The sequence below is a fragment of the Chiloscyllium plagiosum genome, unplaced genomic scaffold (genome assembly GCF_037043375.1).
Source record: "Chiloscyllium plagiosum isolate Xiang-an unplaced genomic scaffold, Cpla_swu_hap1 HiC_scaffold_4, whole genome shotgun sequence".
Lineage (NCBI taxonomy): Eukaryota > Metazoa > Chordata > Chondrichthyes > Orectolobiformes > Hemiscylliidae > Chiloscyllium > Chiloscyllium plagiosum.
In genome coordinates this window covers 62852750-62866859 of record NW_028270142.1, presented here as the reverse complement: position 1 = coordinate 62866859, position 14110 = coordinate 62852750, and the positions used below count along the sequence as shown (strand labels likewise).

Here is a 14110-nt window from a genome sequence, read left to right as displayed (position 1 = left end):
CATAGCAGGGCAAATATTCTAGATTGAGCTTACAACTGAAAACCTGTGATGTACACATCTTCTTATGGATCACTGTTGAAGATTTATGCCAGAAAAATGAAAACTTTTCATCTTTGCCAAGAGTGGGGAAAATGGTCGAACTACACAAGTAGTTGAAATTTCTTGCTATGATTAAGGGTATTAGGACAAGAAAGCATACGCTAACTGATGCGAAGGTAAATGACTATGGTAAACTTGTTTCCAAACAAAAGGACTTTCTTTAAACCTGGCCTCTAGGTAATATCGTCACACCGCACCATCATAGACCAAGCAGATAGGGCAGATCTTAGATAAAATCTCTTTGCTATTGAGACAAGCAAAACTATGATTTATAATTTGATTGTGAGTATACTGTTAGCATATTTGTTTAGATAAGCTACATTTATATCTAGTTGGATTTCAAAATACTATGTTTGCTTGTAGGAGAATTTAATTACTTTACACTTTATAATATTGTTCCCATAATGCAATCCAGGATTAATACGAACAAAATTTTACTAAATAATCTTAAAAGTAGTTGCCCAAAAGTTTACACTTTAGGATCGTATGTATCTCCAGAAATATGAAATAGGAAATTCTTTGTACAGCGAGTAGTTAAATCAAGGCAGTTTTCTTTGCCATACCATACTTAGTAAATGTGTTTCATTATGAGATATCCTTGTTCAGTCAGAATACTTCCGGGAGCAAGAACATTTTGTTTTGGGACCATACCAATAACTAGTAACACTGACTAGGCACTTATAATGATTTAAAATCATTCCTCTTCAAGAATATGTTCAAATATAAATTTAAATAGTTGTTTGGTAGTGCAAAACTTATGTATTACTGTGAAAACATATTTTGACCATTTTTCTGTCTTGCACTCATTCGTCATTTGCAAGAAATACCATTGTAAAGGGGTACAACATAGTATGTTCTACGAGAAGAAAATACTGGTTGTTTGGCAAGTGGACTCCGACTAATGGTGACATTAGATTAGATTAGATTACTTACAGTGTGGGAACAGGCCCTTCGGCCCAACGAGTCCACACCGACCTGTAACCCACCCAGTCCCATTCTCCTACATTTACCCCTTCACCTAACACTACGGGCAAGTTAGCATGGCCAATTCACCTAACCTTTATGGAGAATACATCAATTGGGCGATGACTGTCAGTAAAATATCAGACTTTTAGATTAGATTCCTTACAGTGTGGAAACAGGCCCTTCGGCCCAACCAGTCCACACCGACCCTCCGAAGAGTAACCCACCCAGAACCATTTTCCTCCTAACACTAACACTAATGGGCAACTTAGCATGGCCAATTCACCTGACCTGCACATCTTTGGATTGTGGGAGGAAACCGGAGCACCCGGAGGAAACCCACGCAGACACGGGGAGAATGTGCAAACTCCACACTGACAGTCACCTGAGGCTGGAATCGCACCTGGGATCCTGGTGCTGTGAGGCAGCAGTGCTAACCACTGAGCTACCAATGCTGCCCTAAACTTTGTTTAGATTTAAACAGTGATGAATGAATAAATAGGTGATAAATAAGTGTAACTTACCAGGAGACAAAGATGGCAAGAACCATTACAACACAACTCAATCATTTTAAAACTATGATTTACTGACATATCACTCACTGACATCAAAGGTTAGCTTTATGTTTAGGAACAGGTTTATCATTGTGCATGTACTCCTTAAACTAACAGCACCTTCAGGCTGCTACTCTGTTCATACAGAAAGGTGGCATATAATTCAGGAGCACAATTTGGACAGAGAGAAAGATTTCCTTGGTGAAATGTAGATACAAAACACACCTCCTCAGATACGTTCAAAAACTTGTGTGCAAGTAAATATCTTCCTTTCAATGAGGATGACTTCGTCTGAAAAACATCTTTTCATTTGCTAGTTTCAAAAAGGAAAAATGATATTCACAGAGAAAATGCTGAATCTGACAGCTAACAAGGAAAGATTTAACACTGCTTAATTGTTTTGCAATGAATCATTAAAAGCTCAAAGTCCAAAAATTATGTCCAGTGTGAATCAAATAGTGCAACAACAACCAATTTAATATAATTTTGAGAGACTTAGGAAGACCCTAACCCTATTGCAGTTGGTTTCTACCACTGGTGTGCATAATTTCCTCTATTTGCTGGTGTAAGGGCCGGATTTTCTCAGCCCCATTGTGAAAATACCCAACTCAGTCGATTGCCTTGCTTTATAATTTCCCCTTGAATGCAAGAGTAGAACTGACCCCATTAACCCTGGAAGCAAGTCTCAAGGAGACATGGGGCAGGTTAGTGATGAAGCAGGTTGGTTAGAATGCCATTTCAAAAGTTGAGGTTGGATTTTCCCCTAAACTATACCAGATGGCCTGTTGACCAAAGCAGTCCAGCAGAGCTTTTATTATAGCACTCATGGAAGCTTAATCCCTCCATTTCACATTAGATAGTTTAAAAAAAATCAGATCAAACACTTGAATAGACCTCATCCACCGTAATAGAGCACTTACATTAAGACAATCAATCAGTTCGAGACTCTCAGACTATGAGTTAAAGCTCTTGGACCAACAAAAGTGGAATGTCTGAATTTATTGGCAAGTTTAAATGGCTCCACTTCCAGATTTCCTAATCTATGAATCACATTGTCCATTTCCCCTTCCACCAAAAAGCAGACCTGTTTGAAACAAAGGTATAATTAATACCTTTGTATAATTAATGAAAAGTGGGGGGGGGGAAACGGGACTGATGGGGTGTAAAGAGTAGAGGACCCTTTGCATCCAGGTGCCTCCTGCCATTGTTAAACGGCCATGAAGTATTCCTGATTCTATGAAAGTCCTGAATAAGTGGAAAGGCTGCACGAGAATAATATGAAGAAATCAATTGTACAATCCTTCCACCCTCTCCAGTTTGATTAAAATACTGTTTCCTAACTAATTGGGCAATAACCATAACCAAATAATGTAAATCCTGCTGATTCTAAACATAAATTCACTAGATTATATAGAGACAAAACAGAGTTATGACAAGCTACTCAAAATAACTCCAAACCTAATGCCTTCTGCCTCTCCTACTTCTTCTTTAGAAAGATGGGCCAATGATTAGATTTAATTTTTGCCATGGCTTAATTTAATTTTTATTGATTTAAACATATTTGTAGATTATGTAATTAACTGAACATAAAACAGCTTCAAACTTAAAAATGGTGAAGAGTATCGACGTAAATTGATTCCAGCAAATATAAGAGCAGAAATTTACTGCCAATTCATTGATTCAATTTGCTTTACAGGAAAAAGTTGTTTTTAAAAAATGATTCACCTCTGTGACTAGTCAGAATTTAAATGAATTGCCTCTGAATAGCAATAGTTTCCAGTAAGTTGGTGAGAGTATAGCTCTATATGGAATAAACATTGAGATAACTTCCTTTGTATGATAGAACCCTTAAAAGGCAAATGTTTTATAGGGCACAGTCTAATACTTTTATTTAGTTTCATTCCTAATGGATGAACCTCCATTTGGTTTTATTGTTTGGGCCAATGCTCCAGGGAGATAAGTGACCTGTTGCTGAAATGTGAATGCAGTTATCAAACATTCATCATCAACAGATGGATCAGATTACTGCAAATGAGCGCTCCATTAATGTTACACAATGACACATTGATCACATACACTGTGTAATTGTATCTTCACCATTCCAGACTCATTACTACCCTTTTAATATTTTAGCTCCACCTAGGGGGATGAATTCAGGCAAGGGTTATCCCAATTGGCCACTGTGGAAATTCATTTCATTATCTTAGGGTTTTTATATTCTTTCTATCAAAGTTAGGGCAACAATCTGTGGAGACTGTGTGAAAATTCAGCTTCATCACTTTATATAGAAGTTATTTACATTTGCTCTCCATTGATGACATTCTTAAGGTTGGACAGTTTCTGGGAAAACCCAATGGAATTTCTCATGAACAATAAATGGACTTCATAAGTGCTTAACTATAAACCTCCATAATCGGTAGAGTCCAAATAAAGTGCTTGGAAAGTCTCAATCCATTTTATAATTATACTTTAGCATGCCACAATTACAATCAATAGCTTACTGAAGATAAAAGAAAACATGGCACATTTTCACTTTGATCATACAGCATTAATGTGGTAGAGCAGACCAGCTCAATACAGTGAAGCCAACACAACAAACATCAGATGGTGAGGGGAGGAGGGTATAAGCTCCGAATGCAGTGTGGTGTTATGGTGGAGGAGAGGGAGGCTGTAAAAGGAGAGATGGAGTGGGGGAGAGGATGGGGGTAAGGATGATAAGTAGTTGTAGTGTGGTGTTGAGGAAGCGGGCACCATTTGAGGTGCCAGAGGTAGCGAACATCGTACATGGTGAGGGAGAGCAGAACGGTAAGCATTGTGAGGAAGTGAGGTAATGTCACTAGATGAGCAATCCAGAAGGTCAGGCTAATGCTCTGAGAACATGGATTTGAATCCTGCCATGAATTCAATAAAACTCTGAGTAAAAATATAAGTCTAATTGCTACTGTGTAAATTTATTTGATTGTGGTAAAAACCCATCTGGTTCACTGAGTCCTGTAGGAAAGGAAATCTGCTGTCTTTGTGTTGTCTGGCCTACATGTGATTCCAGACCCAAAATAATGTGGTTGGCTCTTAATTTTCTCTGGGCAATTAAGAATGGACAATAAATGCCATTCTAGGCTAGAGTGGTGCTGGAAAAGCACAGCAGTTCAGGCAGCATCCAAGGAGCAGGAAAATCGACGTTTCGGGCAAAAACTCTTCATCAGGAATACAGGCAGAGTTCCTGAAGGGTGGAGAGATAATTGAGAGGATGGGTGGGGGTGGGGAGAAAGTAGCATAGAGTACAATGGGTGAGTGGGGGTGGGGATGAAGGTGATAGGTCAGGGAGGAGGGTGGGGGAAGGTAGCAGAGAGTACAATGGGTGGATGGGGGTGGAATGAAGGTGATAGGTCTGAGAGGAGGGTGGAGTGGATAGGTGGAAAAGAAGATAGGTAGGTAGGACAAGTCAAGGGGACAGTGCTGAGCTGGAAGTTTGGAACTGGGGTGAGGTGGGGAAAAGGGAAATGAGGAAGCTGGTGAAGTCCACATTGATGCCCTGGGGTTGAAGTGTTCCGAGGCAGAAGATGAGGCATTCTTCCTCCAGGCATTGGGTGGTGAGGGAGCAGCGGTGAAGGAGGCCCAGGACCTCCATTTCCTCGGCAGAGTGGGAGGGTGTGTTGAAATGTTGGGCCACAGGGCGGTGTGGTTGATTGGCGTGGGTATCCCGGAGATGTTCCCTAAAGCGCTCTGCTGGGAGGTGTCCAGTCTCCAAGAGAAAGTGAGGGCTGCAGATGCTGGAGATCAGAGCTGAAAATGTGTTGCTGGAAAAGCGCAGCAGGTCAGGCAGCATCCAAGGAACAGGAGAATCGACGTTTCGGGCATAAGCCCTTCGGCTTATGCCCGAAACATCGATTCTCCTGTTCCTTGGATGCTGCCTGACCTGCTGTGCTTTTCCAGCAACACATTTTCAGCAGGTGTCCAGTCTCCCCAATGTAGAGGAGACTGCATCGGGAGCAACGGATACAATAAATGATATTGGCGGATGTGCTTCCACATCCTAAGTTTTACCTGCACATCGACCAATATCATTGTATCCGTTGTGGGTGGCACGGTGGCACAGTGGTTAGCACTGCTGCCTCGCAGCGCCAGAGACCCGGGTTCAATTCCCGCCTCAGGCGACTGATTGTGTGGAGTTTGCACGTTCTCCACGTGTCTGCGTGGGTTTCCTCCGGGTGCTCCGGTTTCCTCCCACAGTCCAAAGATGTGCAGGTCAGGTGAATTGGCCATGCTAAATTGCCCATAGTGTTAGGTAAGGGGTAAATGTAGGAGTATGGGTGGGTTGAGCTTCGGCGGGTCAGTGTGGACTTGTTGGGCCGAAGGGCCTGTTTCCACACTGTAATGTAATCTGTAAAATCTGTAATGTAATCTGTTGCTCCCAATGCAGTCTCCTCTACATTGGGAGAACATCTCTGGGACAGGCACACCAAGCCCTGTTGCCCAACATTTCAACACCCCCTCCCACTCTGCCGAGGACATGGAGGTCCTGGGCCTCCTTCACCACCGCTCCTTCACCACCCAACGCTTGGAGGAAGAATGCTTCATCTTCCGCCTCGGAACACTTCAACCCCAGAGCATTAATGTGGACTTCACCAGTTTCCTCATTTCCCCTTTCCCCACCTCACCCCAGTTCCAAACTTCCAACTCAGCACTGTCCCCGTGACTTGTCCTACCTGCCTATCTTCTTTTCCACCTATCCACTCCACCCTCCTCTCTGACCTATCACCTTCAGCCCCACCCCCATTCACCTTTCATTTATCTCTCCATCCTTCAGACACTCTGCCTGCATTTCTGATGAAGGGCTTTTGCCCGAAATGTCGATTTTCCTGCTCCTTGGATGCTGCCTGAACTGCTGTGCTTTTCTAGCACCACTCTAATCCAGAATCTGGTTTCCAGCATCTGCAGTCATTGTTTTTACCTAATAAATGCTAGTCTAGCCAGTAATGCCCATATCCTATCAATGGATAAAATTGTAGCACTTTCCAGGAATTGGGTGAACTTTTGATATCCAGCTGATTTATTCATGAATTGCACTCCTGGGCAAATGTTAGATCTGCTACAAAAATCCCTGAGTAAATTCATATAATGTCTGTGCATTGTGGAATCTGTCTTTGGAATTGCACAGCAATACCAGGATTGGGTAAAACTGGAAGTGGTTTTCCCTGTATGTATCGGAGATGTGGGGCTTTAGAGTTCTGAGGTACAGCTGTGATGAAAGTCTGGGTAGAAAGTCCCTCCTCATGGGCGATGGAAATTCTTGTGGAAATTGGGGCAGTGAATTTCCTGTAAATGTATTAATATTTGTCATTGTTTGATATGTTTTAACTAACAGGTTCTAGACAACATCTTTAATTAGTCAGAAGGTGATGGTGATATAGATTACAGCAATTTAGCCATAATGAACATGTAATGCGATCATTAATGACTTCAGTTACACAGATAGTAAGTTCAATAGTATGGTTACCTGCCGGCCTCAAAAGTGAACCAAGTTGAGTCTCTTCCATACCGTCTGAGAGAGCTGAGTGGCCACATAACAAGTTTCACTCTGGGGTTGTGGATGTCCCACAGGTAAATGTTTTCATGTGTGATCTGCATGGTGCATTCGCCATAAATGTCCAAGTTTGGTGTTGGCATCAAGTAAACATTAAACCGCTCTGAAAACACAGAAAAAGATCAATATGGTCAACCAAGGTATTTGCAGCCGAAATAATATTTGGTCCACCAAGTCTGCTTATAATTCACAGGAACCTCCTGCCCCATATTTGCTAATTTAACTCCATTTATATATACTGCTCTTTCTCCTTTGTGGTTATATTTGTCCAGATTCTCCTTAAATACATCTATGTTACATCCATCTCAGTTAATCCTTGTGGTTAATGAGTTCCATATTAGGAAATTATATTTCTTCAGAGTTCCTAACAGGATTAATTAGCTATTCTCTGAAACACAGCCCTTAAATTTGTTATCTACCTAAAGTGGGAACATTTTCTCCACATCAACCCTATCATAATCCTAGAGACCTCTAAGAGGTTGTTCCTGTGTCATCTCTATCCTCTCAATCTTTGCTCACATGGATAGCATTTTAAGTTGTACCTTCATTATAATGAGATCCTTGGTAATAACAGTGGCACGTTTGATATGGGTGATTGTAGCAGATGAGGAGACAAAACAAAAAATCATTCCTGCTTAACAGAGCAAATGTAGAGGTTTACATTGTGAATTAATATCTATCACACTGTATTTAGGCTGTTTTCTGCTGTTGATAAGGTTTACCTGTTAGGACTGTTTTCCTAAATGCAGCAAAGGAGGTCCAAATGGGTGTTTCAGGTTTGGATTCTGGAAATCCATAGTTTTGCCAATACAAATAAGGCAGGCAGCAACACACCAGCTCTTAATGGCCACAAACTTTTTGTCTGCCATATTGGAGGCCTAGGATTCTGCGTGGCATCATCCAAATTCAAAAGATACTAAAAAGTAAATGTTTATTGGAGCATCAGCTAACTCAGAACAGGTGTCAGGCCTTCAAGGCCTTAGGGTTTCAATATTGCAATAAAAAGTAGGTTCTAGAGGTGTTTTTACTAAGTTAGATGATTACAAGTGCAATGCAGACTATAGCAACAGAAGCAGCTCCTTCTTAGTATCCAATAACCTCTGTAGACTGCTTGAAATTCAGGAAGTAGGCACCAAGAGGGAAAGAGCTGAAAATGTGTTGCTGGAAAAGCGCAGCAGGTCAGAGACCTGCTGCCCTTTTCCAGCAACACATTTTCAGCTCTGATCTCCAGCATCTGCAGTCCTCAGTTTCTCCACCAAGAGGGAAAGAACAGGATAAATAAAACTGGGGGCAAGGTCAAAAGATTTGTTGACTAATAATTTTCAATAGGGTTTTGCGATCAGGGAAGGATAAAGGCAAAGCAGAGGGATGTTGGGAAGGAAATCTAGAAGGTACAGCTGGTAGAGCATCCCAAAGTGACAAGGATGAGAAACAAGGGGTAGAAATATGAAGCTGAAGGAGGTCACTACAAAGGCATGGCAAATTAAGGGCAGGGTTTTACAGTTGATTTTTCAGGGTATTGTAACATTCCACCTCCTACCTCTGCACTGGAATAGGCAACAGGTACTACAGATCTCATCGCTGTCTTTGGGCACATGTGCTGTGCTAACTGGATTGTTTGATGCAACCTTCACTGTATCACTCAAACCCCACACCACCTCCCCATAACAATCCCACTCAGCATGGTCTCTTACTGCCCTACTTGAGACCTCGCTCTTCATCCTCCAACTGTTCGCCTCTACACCCGTGCACTGTTCTGTGCAGTATACCCCTCACAACACTGACCAAACTGATAAGGTTAAAAGATTTATGAAAGATTATTTAAAATTTCAAAATGTTTTTGTTTAGAAGAAAGTTGAATACAATTCACTCTGTATGAAAGGACTTAGCTCTCTTTGCAGCGATAAGACAATATTTGATAAAAGACACATGCTCAAAGTCACAGACTACACTTCATTTACAACCAGTCAGGAAGGTCTTGGCAATATTGCATTTGATAGGATGAGAGTACATTGGTAATTATAACTCTGATCAACTTGAATATTTACAAGATCACCCAACTCAAAAATGGCACTGAAGCCCAGATTTTCATCACAGCAGCTATTGCCACAAAAAAAGGTGAAAGATCTTAAGTTTTAATTCACTAACCTATGATGTTTATTCTTAATTCAATCATGGGATTTTGGTGTCACTGGCTAACCCTAATCCTTATTGGGTGGCACGGTGGCTCAGTGGTTAGCACTGCTGCCTCACGCCGCCAGGGACCAGAGTTTGATTCCTGCCTTGGGCGACTGTCTGTGTGGAGTTTGCACATTCTCCCTGTGTTTGTGCAGGTTTCCTCCCACAATCCAAAAATGTGCAGATTAGGTGAATTGGCCATGCTAAATTGTCCATAGTGTTACGTGCATTAGTCAGGGGTAAATGTAGGGGAATGGGTCTGGGAGGGTTACACTTTGGAGAGTTGGTGTGGACTTGTTGGTCTGAAGGACCTGTTTCCATACTAGGGAATCTAATCTAATCTTACCATGTGAAGGTGGAGACAGGCAATACATGCCATCCCACTATCCCAGCACATCCAATTTAAAATTTTCATCTTTAAATTCTTATATGCCCAGCATCATTTGTGACTCCTCAGATACTGATGCAATCCATGTTCAAATGCAAAAAGATCTGGACAATATCCAGGCTTCAAGACAAAAGAACTGCAGATCCTGGAATCCAAGGTAGACAGGTGGGAGACTGGAAGAACACAGCAAGCCAGGTAGCATCAGGAGATGAAGAAGTCAATGTTTTGGGTGTAACCCTCCTTGCTTTGACAGACAAGTGGCAAGTTACATACACACAAATGCCAGGCAATAAACATCTCCAATAAGAGACAATCTATCCACCACTCTTTGACATTCTGTGGTATTGCTATCATTGAATCTCCCAGAATCAATATCCCGGGAGGAAGAGTGGTCACCATTAATCAGAAACTCAATTGGACTCACAACATAAACACAATGGCTACAAGAGCAGGTCAGAGGTTATGAATACTACAGCAAGTAACTCAGCTCCTGAATCCCCAAAGCCTGTCAAACATTTGCATGTACAAGTCAGGAGTGTGATGGAATACACTTGCTGAGGTGGGTGCAGCTCCAACAACACAAGCAGCTTGACACCATCTAAGAAAAAGCAGTTGGCTTGATTGGCACCAAACTTGTCATCTATGCTCATTAGCAGCAGTGTGTACTACCCACAAGATGCAGAAATTCAAAGATCCTTAGACAGTACATTCCAAACCTACAACAACTTCTATCTAGAAGGGCAAGGGCAGTAAATACATGGAACAACTATCCCATCTGAAAGTTTTGAGTTTAGATACAGAATCCCTAGAGTACGGAAAGACGCCATTCAGCCCATTGACTCTGCACCGTCCCTTCAAAGGGTATTCCACCCTATCCCTGTAACCCTCCATTTCCATGGCTAACCCAGCTAGCCTGCACACCCTTGGATATTATGCGCAATTTAGCGTGGCCAATTGATCTAACCTGCAAGTCTTTGGACTGTCGGAGGAAACCGGAACTCCCAGTGGAGACCCACGTAGACATGAGAACATGCAAACTCCACACAGTCACCAAATGTTGGAATTGAACCTGGGACCCCAGCACTGTGAGGCAACAGTACTAACCACTGAGCCACCGTGCCACATTATAGTATGTCATTTATCATCCTGACTGGCCATATCTTCACTGTCACAGGACCAAAATCCTAGAATTCCCTTCTTAAGGGCATTGTGGGTCTATCTGTAGCAAACTTAGAGAAGACAGTGGTTAAGATTTGCTCACATTCAATCGGATTTTATAACAACTTACAGTCAGTCTGCGTTGCACTCCACTTGTTCATTGTTGTTGGTCAATCCTTTCCACACCATATCTTCCTGTAGCAATTCTTTCCATCATATTATTTGCTTTAGCTGCAATTTATTCCAAATTTATTCTAATCTCCATTCTCAACTGAGGTCTCTTAATTTTCTACCCATTTCTTCTAGTTCCGTGATCAGAGACCAAGCTAAATAGCCTACCATCAGTACTTTATTAAGTACTTTAACAGTACTTTAAAAAATGGATCATATCTCATCCTTTTCATCAATGAAAACAAAACGTTACATTATCTCAAACATAAAATAAACACTGAAACTTTGCAGTTCTTTTAAAAGGGCCACTGTGAATACTAATTAAATTCTGCAACATTGCTGCCTTTTCTAAATATCTCAGTAAGTTTATTTGAACGGTATGCTGATCAGACACTTAGGAAGAGTTTGCAATGACAGTTTTGCAGAGGATATCAGCTGGATGCTTCTAGAAGCTGAAGATAAGCCCACCTCCTATACAAGAAGCTAAGTTTTATGAATGCGTACTTCCAACACAGAGCCAGCCTTTCCCACGAGAAGCAGGTATCAAACCTCATAGATAAACTCACCATTACATCCCGCAGATAGGGCATATTGGTGAAAAGTACACCATAAAGCAACCATGTCTCGAAAAAAATGCAAGAACAACCAGGGCAATAGAATCTAACTCAACAGACACCATTCTGTAGGTTTTCAACTTGCACGTGAAATAAAAAGACCACAGAGTTACGGATACATCAACACTGACAGAGAACTGGACTGGTCCTGAGGTGTGAGAGCACTTGACAGATGTGCATGGGAGCAGTGACAGGATGTGCCAAAAATACCCAAGTTATACATGCCTTCTTTCTGCTTCCACTTTGTTGTAGAAGAAAACAAAAAGATTGAATCCACTGACAACTGTGCACTGGTAAGGTTTAACACTACATATAACGTTTTTTTCTAATGTTTTGAGCTGTACTTCGTTCAAGGATCAGAGCTGCCCTGGCTCTCTAGGGAACTGCCATTATTTTAAAACAGGGTGTACTGTGATCTCCTGACCTTTTGGAAGCAAGAGAACTCACGGTTGTGACTGTCATGCTTTGGTACAGGTTATAGCTTTCAGCCTTGGACATTAAGTGTGGACTTCAGTTCTGAACTCAGATAGATGTGGGTGATTGTTAGCAAAAGAACCTTTCACAAATGCCACTGTTGCTATTACCTTTCAACCTTTAACACTAACTTGCTGTGACTACCTTCTATTATCTACTTATTGCCATTATGATGTAATGTGGTTTTCTATATATTAGCCCAGGTATCATATTCCATAGAGACTCAGATTTTTTTAATTGAGACAGACATCTGGAAGTTAATTAACAAATTAACTATGTACACCAATGACATTTCAGACTTATGTAGCCTGGGATATAATATTACCCATGTTAATGTTACATTACACGCATAATTGACTGGCTGACTAACTCAATGACCAGACAGAGATGATGCAGATTTTCTATACAAGCATCACATGCTGAAGACACTAGATTAAGAAGCCTTTCTGAGCATCAGAGATGAAGAAATTGATGCTTCATTGCAGCAAAGTGACAGAATTGATTACATCTCCTCTGGACATATGAATGTACAAATTAGGAGCAGAATTAACTATTTGGCTCTGTGACTATATTCTGCTATCTAATAAGATCACAGCTGATCTGTTTGTGTTGTAAAATCCACTGTTGTTACCGATGCATTTTTGTGAATCAATTCAGTGGATGTCAGGGACTGATTGTTGTTCCATGCTACGTGCTGCTGGTTGAGTACAGACATTCATTAATCCCAGATGTCTACTGTTCTTGAACAACAGAAATTGATCAGCAATAACAATGAAATTTGAAATACAAAGTGACTCTGAGCTGAACACAGCATCGATATATTACATATCCCCATCCAACTTGCCTCTCCCAGACACTAGTATCACAAGATGAGCAGTGGCCCTGCCTTTTGCAAAGAGGATCTCTGAGGATCTGATGTCTTTAGAGGGTGCACTAGTTATTACAAGAACTATGCAGGCACCAGCAGAGACAACAGCACTTCAGTGGGTTGTTACCTAGTGAATCATATAGCTCACTCAAGCATAAACTGGCAGTGGTAGCAGCAAGGGCTGTACAGGGTCCATGTTAATGGGTTGAGTCTCCACTCCAAGCCCTGCCAAGCTGGAGAGTGATGCTGAATCCCTAGGGGTAATCAATTAAAAAGAAAATAATAGGCTAAAAGAAATGAATAAAAAGACAGAAAGACTTGATATAAAATTTAAATTGAAACATCCTACATTTGTGCTGCTTCCACAGGGTTGATTGCAAAGAGAAACACGACATAAATTCCATTGCGTCAACAAGCAGTGCTTTGATAACACAGACACTTGCAAACTATAACTGCCAAGGCATTATGCCAAAAGAACTATCACATTCAAGGGTCGTTCCTCTCGAGTTACCAGCAGTAGTACTCAGGAGATTAATTGCTCTGTGTAAACCCAAAGTTATTGACAATATCAATTGTCTACTGAAATAGCTGAATGCATTTTTTTTTAATTGTACTGTAGCTTTAGGATTCTGGAAGACAAGCATTGGCAGGTCACTTGATGTGCCACTTTGTTGTTTTTGGAACCTGTATAGAATTATCAAGAGGTAGTCTTTACAGGAATTTGGCTGATGCATCATTGGTCTGCCCCTTCCAGTCCAGAATGAGGTCTACAAAAAATGTTCCGTGCCTACTGTACGAGAAATATTTGTCTTCATTGCGTGAACGTCTGCTGGAATCTTGGAGTCACCCCAAACATATACCACATGAAAGATTATCAGTGCAGATCTGGGGAAAAAGGTTTGCTTTATCAATGCTATGAATTGATATAATTCGATATTAAAATTTCTTAAAAGTTTTATAAGAAGGCAATTCTGAATAAATAGGAATTAGTTCTTCATATATAAACCTTAGCATGTAACTAATTCCAAATATAGGATAGCACGCAGAGTGGCCTTATAA

General features: G+C 41.1%; 1 protein-coding gene across 1 annotated transcript in view; it reads right to left on the bottom strand.

Annotated features, from left to right (window-relative positions):
* dok6 (docking protein 6) overlaps positions 1-14110 on the bottom strand; it is a 437905-nt gene that overhangs the window by 53450 nt on the left and 370345 nt on the right. The window contains exon 5 of the mRNA XM_043688473.2: positions 7114-7303. Coding sequence (XP_043544408.1) covers positions 7114-7303 — 190 coding nt within the window. The remainder of the gene's footprint in view (positions 1-7113; positions 7304-14110) is intronic.